This window comes from Phalacrocorax aristotelis, chromosome 5 (genome assembly GCF_949628215.1).
Source record: "Phalacrocorax aristotelis chromosome 5, bGulAri2.1, whole genome shotgun sequence".
Lineage (NCBI taxonomy): Eukaryota > Metazoa > Chordata > Aves > Suliformes > Phalacrocoracidae > Phalacrocorax > Phalacrocorax aristotelis.
The window spans coordinates 11525615-11538783 of record NC_134280.1 but is presented as its reverse complement, the minus strand read 5'-3'; the positions used below and the strand labels follow the sequence as shown (position 1 = coordinate 11538783).

The window sequence follows — 13169 nt, the reverse complement described above, 5'->3', positions numbered from 1 at the left end:
TTTTAATTGCAAAAGATTTCACTAAGTCATCTTACCTGCAAACAATATTCACACTGGTAAGGCTTCTCTCCACTGTGAGTTCTTTTGTGCCTTTCCATGTGATACTTCTGAATAAACCTCATACCACATTCATCGCAACGAAATGGCTTCTCACCTGATAAAAAAACACGTACCAATATTAATCTAAAAAAAAAAAAAATCAATCATCTTCCATACAATTACCAGGTGAAATACTACATTCTCTACTAGAAGTAATAAAGAGGACTTAGTCCGTTGCTATTGAAAAATAACATCAGGCTTGCTCACATCACTATCTTCCCAGGACTCAGTAGCTGAAGCTTCAAAATTATTGTAAGCTTTTACACTAAGAACCTTTAAAACTAGATTCTCTCCCCCTCTTTCTAATGTAGGTGCAGATATCTGTCTTAAACCTAACAAATGAAGAACTACAAAGATAGCCTTCCTAAACTGCTGCTACGTAATTTTTTTTTTAGGGCAGAAGATTGTATAAAAATACCTCATTTCTCTCACCAACTCATTTAACTCAAACCCATCCTTCTAGAAAAGAATTATGCATTTCCAAGCTTTTAATTTAAAAATTTTGTAGGGTACTCTATTTTCCATATTTGTTTCCCTTATCTGTATCTAGAATTGAAATAACTGCTCTGAAAAAAATCCTAAGATTTTGGTTGGAACCCAAATTTATTTATTTTATTTTAGGTTTTAAAAATAAATTAATTTACAAATATTTTTTAAATTAAGCTGAAAACAAGAAACTTCTACACCTGAACCAACCCTGGAAAACTCAGAGGTTTTACTGTTTGGCTATTTTGTTTGTTTGTTTTGTTTTGTGCTTTCATGAAATATTTGTTCGGATAATATTCATTGGCCTGAATTCATCTTCAGTTCTCCCTTTATTTTTCCTCACAAGGAAGCCCTGCAATGATCCTCTCAGAACATGCAGTAACTCTTTTTTTTTTTTTTTTTTAACTTTTGCCTTAGATCTTCCCTCTAATATTTTTTTTTCTAGGTTTCTCTGACAAAACCTAAAAATTCCAAGCGCATTGAAAAGTTAAGTTTGCTTTTACAAAAGTTCACTATCATTTAATAGAACTCACCCTGAAAAACAGTAATATTTCCCCTTAATATTTACTATGAAATCTTTTGAATTGACATAGAGATCAGGGATTCTCTTGGCAGCATCTGTCAACATTCTCTTTGTTCTGGATACTATACTGCGCTGGTTTTTGGGAAATAAACCATCTATCTTTTGTTTCCAGAAATATGCAGGCTATTTCTAATTTTCTGAGGTAGTTTTCTTCTTAAAAATTATTTAAATAATTTTACTAAATTACTACTACTACTTATTAAAATGTTAATACATTTTATTAATTAAAATGTTATTAGAGTGCATATTTTCCATTTAGAATGGAGATATTTAGCCACATCATTCTACAAATGGAAATACGGTACCTTAAAATAAGATGCCAGTATTTATAGAAACTAGAATGGAAAATATCTGTATCACCCACACATTTGCTCCTAGGCACACCATTAATGCCCAGAGTTTCAACCTTCTTAATCCCAAGCAGTTTCTAAATCTCTCTCTTTGTAAGCCTATGCCCTATTTCCAATTATTAATTCTTACCTCTCCATGTGGCTTCTCAGCCAATCCCTTTCTTGGATGAAATTATTCCAATTTATTCTCTCCTAAACTAAATTATCTCCTCTCTAAGATGTCTCAGCTCCCATCAGTTCTTTTTCTACAGACTCACAATCTCAGCATCCTAACTCTTCTTTCACATTTAGTCAGAGACTAACTGTTACTATTTCTTGCTTATTAATAATCACCATAAAATTTTGCTTTTTTTCGGCACCCTTTATAAATGATAATGCCTATCATATAATCCTCTCTAGTACTCTCTATAAGAAAATCCTCCTCTCTGACCTATTTCTTAATTTTCAAACTCCAGTTTCCTTCTTCATGTTCTGTCTATTCGTTAGGCACCCCAACTACAACGGTGTTTTACGTGCACCAAGTCTCTCGAGTCTTTCTGAATCAAACTGCAATCCCTGTCTTTGCTTTTAAAAAGGATAGGGCAAGAGCTTTAGGTCCCTTTGTTCTAGTTTAATACACGGGAACCCTTCCATTCCTAAAGACAACTACCCAATCCTTGTTACTGTTTTCTTTCCCTTCGCTCCACTACTCTGTGTTTCTTTTAGGTCACCCCTTTGAACAACTCTCCTTACATCACCTGGAAGCTTGCTTTCACATCTTGAACTTTTTTAGAGAAAGGAGCAACTGTTTGGGATGAAAACTATCCTGAGCCTTACAGAAGCCAAACCAAGTCAGAGAAGCAAGAAATCTCAGTCCTTGTCTAGCTCTGAAGAGCCCTCTCAGGAGCTATCCCACTATCCCAGGAAGGCTTGAATGCAGAACGTTTCATTGATACACTTACCTTCAGCCTCATACCAATTCCTGTAAGTGAATGGTCACAAAGTTCCTTAACATTTGTCTAGTTGAGCTGACAGTTTACTGGCAGCAGACTCTCCCGGCTATCTATTCCCTTTTCAAGGCTTAAAGAGGGCCAGACAGGGATTCTGAGGTTTTTCGTTGTAGAGTACTACCCCTACCAGTGGTTGCAGTACAAAGGCACTGCTGGCCATGCCTCAACAAGATGAAAAGTTTGGGGACACTGCCCTTGAGTTATTCAGTACAACACAGAAAATAGTGTTTTTCAGTAGAATTCCAGAACACTCTGGAAGTAAGATTCAGAAACACTTTGTGAAATTGATACCATACTTAATTCTTCTTTAATCTTCATAAGGAAGATAATATTAGAAAAAGATTATAAATTAATATGAAGATATGCTTCCTATAATAATTTCTTCCTAGCAGAAGCCTGAAATTCAGATGCCTTCTGAAATTTTGTTTCACTTTTCAAACAGGATCTATCACAAATGGAGGAGATAATTAATAATAACCTTTTGCTAATGTGGGGAGAATCCAGGGCATATTTTTCTGAAATGTCTTGGTGAGTGGGAAAGAATCAGATGTAGAAAAAAAAGTTAAAATCTAAAAATACAATACAATAAAATAATTATATGCATTATTTACGAAAACAGCCTATGTTTTTTTCTCTACGTTGGAAATCTATTAAAACTGAGCAATAGAACTATTTATAAAGTGTAGTACAAATACTATGTGTATGAAGGCTGTAACAATTATAAACCCCCAGGCAACAGAGAAAATACAAATTATAAAATACGAAAGAAGGCAATAAAAAAGCAGCATGACTGAATAAGGCGCTTGAATTGTTAGCCCCAATGTCCCTTTATTTTTTTTAAAATGTAATCTCATTTTTTGTGTTTAAAATGGAAAGTAGGGTGGGTTACAGAATTGGGACACATGAATACATGAGTGGGTAAGGTGTATAGAAACATCTCTAATCAAAAAGAAAGCAGACGTTGAAAAAATTAGCATATTTGTGAACCTAGTAAACTCAAAATATGAAAATATTTGTGTACCAATGACTCTCCCCTCTCTTACAGCTGAAATAGTGATTTTCTGTGCCATTAGTGATGAGTTTAGCAGCAGGGTTCTAGCACTGCTGCCCTCCTCTCCATACAACTATTTATAGTAAGTGGATTTTGTATTAATGCAATGTCTGCTTTTAGATGCAACTATTTAATTATTTACATAGAATAAGGCTGTTCATTGATTGCTTCCTATCTCCTTATATCATTTCATTTGAAGGAGTGGTTCAGAGAACCAAATTCAAATCACACTGGAACTAGCTGGAGCACCTGTGATTTCAGGGCTTGCAACAGGTATAAAATGGGGCTTCTATGTGTTACCACTGTCTTCAATTGTCTTAAAATAAACAGCAAAATTCAATAAACATCTTTAAAAGAGTAACATCCTGTTCTTCATCAGTGTTTTGAACACTGTACAAAAGCTGGTGCTAGAAGTGGTCATTCAGAGAGATTAAAATGCAAAACAAAAAGAACAAAAAATTGGATTTATAAGGAATATCTCTTAAACAGGTATGAATAATACCATGACAGCTTTCCTTTACTTCCATCAAAGTGAAACAGAGACCCACTGCTCACCTTCTGGTGAGAGAAATAAGCTGAAAATTCAGCTTTTCTGGATGGTTCAATGATGCAGTCCTGAACAACAGAGTAACAGTACACGAACAGCTAAGGCCCAGAGGTGAATATTGTCATATAGAAGTGAAAGCACAGACAGGTATGTAGAATGACAATTAGCTATACTATAACTAGGCCAAGTCAAAAATTAAGCAGCAGTCAAATACTTGCTAACTAAATGGACTCCAAAAAGCTTCTTCCCTTCCTGGAAGCTGGGTCTTACATGTTTTCTCCTATCCAGCTACTAGTTGTCACCTAGGAAAACACCCATAATTCAACAATATAAGCACCATCACCATCTTCAATTTCCTGAGAAACAACCAAACTATACCTCAGGATGCTGAGGAAAGGAGGAAAACATAGTTATCTAAAAAGTCAGATAACAGTATGGTTAATTTGTTAAATGGCAGCTTATTATCTGCTAAATAAAGACTAGTATATGTAAGAGCTGGAAAAGAACCCTGCAACCCACCACCACCACACCCCCCCTCCAAAACTGACAATCAACATAGAATTCTCATTAGAGTATAAGTGGAATTTAAAAAGATAATTACATCCATTTATAAAATATTTGCAGTCAAGTGTTAATTAACTATATTGTCCAGACTCTCATTTTCAAAGCCACATACAGGGAATAATCCTCATTTAAAAAAAAAAAAAATCATCTGAAAAATGTGAAGACTACACTTAAATTTTTGCTGGGGGGGCGGGGGGTGGGGCAGATAGATGGAAGAGAGTGAATGAGCATTCTTTTCAAGAATAATATCTACACAAAGCCAAGGCAGCATGGTTCACCAATTCAGAGCCAGAGGAAAGACTAGGAGCAGAACAAAGACACTGGACAGAAGAATGGAGGACTCTTCTGTGGCTGACTGGCTGAAGGAAACCTACTTAGTCTGGACTCATGGCAACCCAGGATACAAAAATCCCATAAACAACAGGGCATTTGTGCATGTAACTCCCTGTACACTGCTCTGAAAATTCATTTTGCAGAGTTTTTTCTCCCTCAACTCTTACACATGCACACATTGCGCTGCGTGTTAGTAGCTTTCATATCCATTTAAATGCTACAGCCAAGAAACACTGTGCACATTCACCAGCTCTGCTTTTCTGAAAAAGAGGCTGAAAAATTGGCATCTAGTCCAAAAGGACCATATTGCAAAATATTTAAAGAGGGATTGAAAGGCCATGCACCAAAATGCCAAAAACCCAATGAAGCCAAACCTGTTAAAGAATGTGGTTTTGTGCGGTGCAAGAAGAGACAAAAATAAACATATATAACCTTTAACTCTCTTTGGCTTAAAACGTCGGGCCTTATTTGACCTACATTGCATATTTTTAAACTAAGGCTTTTATTTTTTAGAATGGTTCTGAATTAAACCTTTTAAAAAAAGAATAAAGTTAAAAGTAAAACTGATACTCATACCTTTGGGGTTAGGCATTTTGGCCATTTTAGTCCTGGCACTTTTCCATCAAATTCCAAAATAAATAAATAAAAAATAAATAAATAGCTCTACCAAAGTGTAATTTGGAAGTCCCCATTGCTTGACTTAACTTGATACAACAAAAGATAGAACTGATTAACAAACCTTGACTTTTATGAATGCACAAACTTCAGGATTTGCTACTCTGTGTTTATTTATAAAAGACTAGTTTCAGATTTGCTTACTAGAGTTTATACTCACGTTACAGCCAAAGAAAAGTGGAGCAAGTTGAAAGCACAAATCTAATTTATTTTTATAACATCTGTTAAGTTAAAACAAACTACAACAGGGTTCTAGGCTGCATACTTTTCTCCAGAAACCTTGCCTGAGTGGGGAAACAGTTTTTAAGCACGCCAGTAAAGATACTCAAGGCACTATACTCACCAGTATGAATCTTCTCATGCCTCTGTAGCAGGTACTTCTGTATGAAACGCATGTCGCACTGACTGCACTGAAATGGTTTTTCACCTTGAACAATATAATTCCACATCCATAAGTTAATAACTACGCACTGTTGTTTCTGATAACTACTTTTGAGGAATATTAAAATGTCTATTAAAAAACCAGCATCTGAGCGAATTCCAAAAATACTCTAATACCAAAAACATTAGCCTTACTAAGTATATGAACTGCAGAATTCTTTCCATGATCCTAAGAGTCACATTAAGACTAGTACAGAAAAGTGATCTGAAATAGCTGTAGTTTCCTCATGAACAAGACTGATCACGATGCTGGCATAAGACTGCATTCAGGACACTGGCAAGCTATTATAATAGGAAGTACCTTTTTCACTTCTCCGAACCAGAGAGATACCTCATCGGGCAAATAAGCAGCCGGAGCACATTTTACAAAGGGGTCAATTTTGGCACTTAGGCTACAAGTCAACCCATTACTTTCTGATAAAGAAAGAAAAGAAACCTTGTAAACAGCTAGGTCTTCAGTTTATTAAGCATATGTTGATTTTTTTTTTCCTGGTATACTTTTGACACTTTGGTGCATGGAATCTCTAAGCTTAGATGCCAAGTTAGCTACACTCTTAAAACTGAAATTCGCATAGAGCTGAAAACATTTTTAACATAAGTAAACGACTCTTTATATAGTAGAAAAGACAAATTTGAAGTCAAGCAGTACCTGTATGAATGAAGACATGTCTCTGTAAATGGTAGTTGGTTCTAAAGGCAGCATTGCAATGCTCACAAACATGAGATTTGTGGGTTTTCAGACCAAGTGATCCATCCTCATTTATTGTAAGGATCTATTTTAAAAAGAGTAAAATTTGTTCTCACACTACCCTCTAAAGATGTCTTATTAACTACAAAAAAAAAAAAACATTAATTTTTTCGATGCAGAAAATTTAAATATTTCAGGTAAAACAATGCTAATTTCTACAAAGCTATGTGCTAGGCTTTTAGTATACATTTCCAATTGCAGTGCGATCCAACTTGTGTCTCGTGTATTAAGAGGTATTTCAACAGGACGGAGACAAAAGCAGCTCATGGAAAATCAGCTTAGAGCTCCCCTATTCACAGCTGACTCACTTTACATGCTACTGTTTACTTTGTCCGTCTGTTGGAAAGGATGCAAAGTAACCAAACCACATCTGGGCACTGAACCATGGATAATCATATTTTAAAGCAAAAGTGAAAAGTTATATTCTTTTTTCAAATCATGATTGTTAATGTTTGCTAAAAGGCATTAAAACTTATCCAGGATAGTCATACAAATTATCTATATCTACATGATACCAATAGTCTCGGAGACAAACTGTATTTGAAAAACCAAAACTCCAAAGCCAAACAGCCAAGAAAATAGTATTATCCTTCTCCCCTTTCAAATTTTTCACTCAATAAAATATTGCTCACTCAATATACATTAGAGCATCTCTTTGACAAATTCAACTTGCCACACTCAATTGCTTTGCTATCAAAGCCGCTATTTTCATATAAAAACTCAACTGAAGAAATTTGCACCATATCTACCTTATTAAATAAAGCTTATCACAGGTTCTCTCTAATGTTTAAAAAAAAAAAACCCCAAAACCAAAAACCCAACCCCCAAACTCTTTACTATCTCTGGCAAGAGAATAAGAAAACCAGTAAACAAATTACATTTCCGAAAGTCTTACTTATCTGGAAACAGAACTATAAAGAAGAGCTTAAGTAACTTAAGTAAAACAGTTTAGTCCCTTGTTATTAACAAAAAATAAAAGTCTGCTGGGGAAACACATCTGCAATTTAATTAGCTATGATGTTTCAGGTTTTATGATAATGACAGTGATGAGAGAGTCAATAACTGAAATAGTATCTATGCAATAGTAGCAAATACTGTAGGTTCTACTTAAACAATTTTTAATTCTGTTGCATCAGAACTCAGCAAGAGTGAAAGTCTCAAGCTAACAAATTCTTGTGCATTCACTCTGAAGGACAAGCACATTCATACGTTTGTACGGTTGGTATGTTACAGCTCCAGTAGGTCACAGATACAGACAATTATAAAAACTCTGTTTCTGTAACAACATACAGCTAATGAAACACTGACTGGTTATTTAAAATAAATTTAAATACATGTTATGAAATGTTTTTCATATAGTATATTGAAATTTTAAAATAATTGTGCAGAAAATACACTTAATTTCACGGTTACCCTAAACCTGGGCCCTTCTATTGCATCCATTCATTGTACCACCTCTTAAATGCAGAAGGTTAACTCTGTCAGTGCAGTTTCCCTAATAAAAGCAACAGAAAAGCTTGTGCGCGTGTGCATGTGCGTATGCGTGTGTGCGCGTGCGCGTATGCGTGTGTGCGTGTTTGTGTGCATGGGAGAGGGAAAAGTAGGCAGGATTCATAAAAGCTATTGGCTTTTTATTGATCTAATGACTACATTAATATAAAATTTAAAATGTTTCCGTATGTTAATTGACTTCCATTTGTAAAAGTCCCAGCTGCTGTTTGAATGGAAAATCAACCCCATTACCATGGGAATACAAACTTAAACTGCAGCAGGCTCTCACCTATGTCAGTCCTTCAGCTCCTTTCTGCCTTCCTACTCTGACAAGCTTGAAAAAAGGGGAAGAGAGACTGAAAAAGAACCTGTTTAACGATTCTCCTGATCATTTTTCAGTCTTTTGTCATCTCACAAGACTAACTCTGACAGATTGGGAGATAAAAAGGAAGCATGCAAGTACATGTCTGTAGAAAGAGGGACACATGCCTCTCCTACCTTGCCATGTTTCCAGGGAAGTGATCTGTGGAGGTACTCAACCTAGGTCTCCTTTTTCTATCAAAGGGAGAAGTATCTTGATGCACAGGATTTGGAACTTGCTTCCACACCCAATCTGAAACAATTTCTCAACTTTCCAAGAATACTACAGGTGCAACCTAATTTGACAGCACTTTGAAGAAGACTGAGGGGTCCCACTCGCAGGCCAACAAAAAGGAGGTTTTGGAGTTTTTCTTGGTGTTAGGGTGAGTTTTCCTTCAATGTATACACAGTCTGGGTTGATTTCAGAGTAGACTGATTTTAACGCTGCTGTGTGATCATATATAACTGATTTTTGCCTATCAGAGCAGCCTGTATATGTTCTATTTTAAGTCTGAAGATTAATGCGGATTTGGGAATTACTAGAAGATATAACACTGCTACCTCATGAGCTGAAATGACTCTGGTTTTATCTGAAGTGCGTCTCAATAGAAGAAAATTGTTTTCAGACATACAGGGATACATACTCTTCATGAATGGATCTACAAAACAAATTTTGAAGTAACAAACGAGCAGCTATGGTAAGAATCTTTTGATATAAATAAATACATATATGAAGATGATTATGACCACAGGAATATTCCCTACTAGTAAATTTTTTTATATATTAGTAAACTTTTTAGAATTTTCAAAACTACCATTTTAGAGTTCTTTTTAAAAACTTCTCACTACTATGCATGAAGCATATAAAATTATCAGGTTCACAGAAAAGCACAACTGTTAGATACAGAGTAATGATTTATAAATTGTCTACAAAACTACTGACTCATAATTTAAAAAAAATATTTGGAGAGAGAACTGCCCGGAGAGACAGATGTTAAAATATGTCAAGGGTTCATGTTGCTAAAAGGAGTTGAAAGAAAAACACTGTTATATCAGGTTTTGTTTTGGGTCTCTGGTGAACTTCAGAACTGCATCTTTACTGAGCAAACAAACAATTTCCAGCCTAACTACTTCAAATGCTAATGAAATTAGTCATAGTCAACCAAATCTTCAGGTTCTTTTAATCTTGGTTTTGCCAAATCAATGTCTTACTTTTGCTGGTGAACGCTGTTTTCTTTTCTTCTTTTTCTGCAAATCTACTGGCTCTCGTATTTGTTTTTTGTCTCGTTTCTGTTGTTCAGATGCATCAGTAAAGGTAATTTCTTGCTTTACACTGATCTGTTAAGATACCAAGTGCCAGTTTCAGGTAAGGTTCTCACTACAGAAAAGCAATTTTTCAATTTTAGAAGATGACAAACTGCTGAAACAGACAACCTTTTTCTAAGGGAATTATCTTGTGGCTTCATTCTTTCAGAAATTTAAGTGAAAGGAATAATAAGTATCTTAAATAAAAAGGGCATAGTTAATTTCTACAGTGACATTTTGATGTATCCTTTCATTCATCTCCCAAAGTCTTTTTTCCTTCTGACCTGTGGTGATTTTGAGATCAGTTCTTATATTAAAATCACTTCCATCTGTAAAACCATTCAGTTTTTCATACCTATTTTACTTTAGTCCGTGTGTTGTCAATGTAAGATTTAACGGAATAGTTTATTATATATTTAAGACAGAAGTATTTTTTAAGAAAACAAGAACAGTGCTAATGTTTTCCAAAAAAATAATCTAATATAAACTTTAATAAAGAGCATGATACTCTTACATTTTTCTAGCGCCTGAATCACCTGATCTACAGCTAACAGAGTAGTGTTTTAACAGTGCTACCTTTCTAAAGATTATTCTTCGTATGTAAGGCTATCTACTTTTAAAGTCCTGGTAAACTTATGTTTGAAGGGTAACAGTGATGATGTGCTGCATTACAGACAGATGCTCTGTTTTCAAAAAGGAAGTCATCTATATTGTCTCCGGGAAAGCTGAGGTACACCTTCTACAAGATATCGAGGGGGGGCATATTTATGGTCATGTATGAAGTGTCACAGTCCAACCTGCAGTGTGAATGCAATTGCTAAGCGTCCACATAGTTTGAAAACATACAAGATGCTTCCTATAGCAAAAGAAACTAAATAGTACTATAAACAGTATGCACCTTTTAATAAAGCTATTTATTCTGGTTTGTAGTTACCCTTGAACATTAAATATATTTAAAAGAGCACATTTTAAAGCATTAATTCTATGGTAACAGCCTGCTTATAAAATATTTATAAAACAGATACTTAAATATTATACTTAATTGGCAAAATTTATCCACAGCCAGAGGCAAATGACATTTTCATAAATAGCATCCATTCATAAATATTTTTATAATAAAAATCCAAACAAGCAATTAATAGTTTCTTGCCAGAGTAGGATTAGACTACCAGATCAAGCTTCCTAGTAATTTCTCCAATATTTCACAAAGAAATTGCTTACAGGGACATTAACAGCATACTGCAGCCCTTGAGGAAGTCTATCTTGCGTATCCATGTCATCATCATTTTTTACCGTCTCCTCATGGACCATGAGTTCATCATGTGAAATCATCTCTTGCTGTCGAAGTTCACTTTCCTGTAACACTTCATCTGTTGCAAGAATTTCTTGGTGCGCCATAGTCCGATCTTGAAGCACTGCCTCTTGCCGTTCTCCCGATACTCCAGACTGGTCAGATACTGCACCCATCCCTACCATAGCCCTGGATGACTGCATTTGGTCTATGCCACCACATTTAAGAAATAATCCTCCCAGCTTGTCTTCAATGTTCATTCTTAAGTGCAATAACCTACAAAGAAAGTTTTAATAGTAAACATCTACAATTGGTGCTCTTGCTTAAACTTTTTACTTAAAAATATAAGAACTCAGTCAGTACTCAACATACACACATGCATTCCCAAAACTGATATCAAGTTAAAGCAAAAACTTGGATATCTTGGTTTAACATGAAAAGATTCTCCTTTCACACACATGCATGTGTACACAAACACTTTCAAATAAGAAGTTTCAAATCAAAGTGCCTTCTGATTACTGGCAAAATTCTGGTAATTAAATGATAGCTAATTCTTCCTTCTCATTCCTTAGAAAATGGTTTTTTCCCTGTGTGCCCTTTTTACTCTGTTCCCTTTTTCCATTTTGACTGTCTTTTATAAATGCCTCTTTCATATCGGTCCCATTGTCCCTACTTCCTTGCCCTTTAAGTGCCCTTTCACTACTGCTACCCCAGGGCATACTGTAGCTTCTGGAACATCTTAATATCCACAAGTGAGAGAAAAGGCAACTTTCTGGCTAAAGGTATGTGTCAAAGAAAGACTATAGATAGGTCAAATCTGTTTATAAAAAAGGCATTCACTTTCACACCCACTAAGCAGGAGCATTAGTCAGGAAATCAGAATTCCAGTCATGAACAGCAATATCATTACACTAACTTGATATACAGACAGATAATAAAATCATAATATTCCAACAAGTGTCATAGCATTATTAATTTTTTTTTAACATAGGGTAGCAGGCTTTTGTGAAGCTGGAAGTGGCAGCATCTACTTATTCTATTTATACATGCAAGGCAGTCCTAAGATGATTCTTCTCCTTGGTGTACTGCATGTCCAGTCACAGCAGTCACCCTCCTTCACCCTATTCCCCAGGCCCATAACTTCTACCTATTCATAGTGCTACGGTCTACTCCTTCAGACAGACATCCTTCCTCCATCCCTCTGCCTCCCCACAGCTGGAGGGCAAAGGCTATACAAAGGCTACAGCAGACACAGGGATGGGAGCAGAGGCACAGCAGAGTTGGACAACACCGAGCAGGTCTAGCCGAAGCACAGGACAGGTAACTTGGGGAATATTACGATAGCATCAGCGCCTTTGGTTTTGATACATTCAGAATTACGATGTAACTGTGATGTTGGTATATTGCTCGTCATCAGCTTTAAATTCCGTCCCCTTAAGAGTGCAGCATGGTGAAAGGCTCCATCTCCATTTCAGTTTTAAAAGAGAGGCCTTGCTTCCTTCCCTGCAGCTCTGGATGACAGCTCATAAGCAAAGTAATCAAGTCTCTCTGCCTAGAACTGGCAGGGCCATCACCCTGCAGAACTGCACCAGTATAACCCCCTGCCAGTTTAACAGCCTGCCAACGAGAAAAAAGACTGGATCAAACAAATGTACATGAAATGTTTAAATTCCAATTTTCAGTTTGATCCATTTGACCACTTTCCAAATAATTTTCTTCACCAGGAAAATCTTGAGAAGTCTCAATGTACCTTAAACATTTCTGAAGCTTTGTTTATACCAAACTACACTGAGTTTACAAAATTTAAACAGTGGTCTTTCTTCAGGTGCGATCCAGGAATGCAAGCCACTAGCAGA

General features: G+C 35.8%; 1 protein-coding gene across 8 annotated transcripts in view; it reads right to left on the bottom strand.

Moving 5' to 3' along the window:
* The window catches only part of ZNF148 (zinc finger protein 148), a 41018-nt gene that overhangs the window by 8513 nt on the left and 19336 nt on the right, over positions 1 to 13169 (bottom strand). For 5 of the 8 annotated variants that reach the window (XM_075092983.1, XM_075092984.1, XM_075092988.1 and 2 more), the window contains 5 exons: positions 11244 to 11589; positions 9930 to 10055; positions 6768 to 6891; positions 6021 to 6104; positions 36 to 154 (listed from right to left, as the gene is read on the bottom strand). In XM_075092983.1, the coding sequence (XP_074949084.1) occupies positions 36 to 154; positions 6021 to 6104; positions 6768 to 6891; positions 9930 to 10055; positions 11244 to 11589 (799 nt within the window). Of the gene's footprint in view, positions 1 to 35; positions 155 to 6020; positions 6105 to 6767; positions 6892 to 9278; positions 9377 to 9929; positions 10056 to 11243; positions 11590 to 13169 lie in introns of those variants that run through there. The other 3 variants (XM_075092987.1, XM_075092989.1, XM_075092991.1) reach the window with 2 other exon arrangements.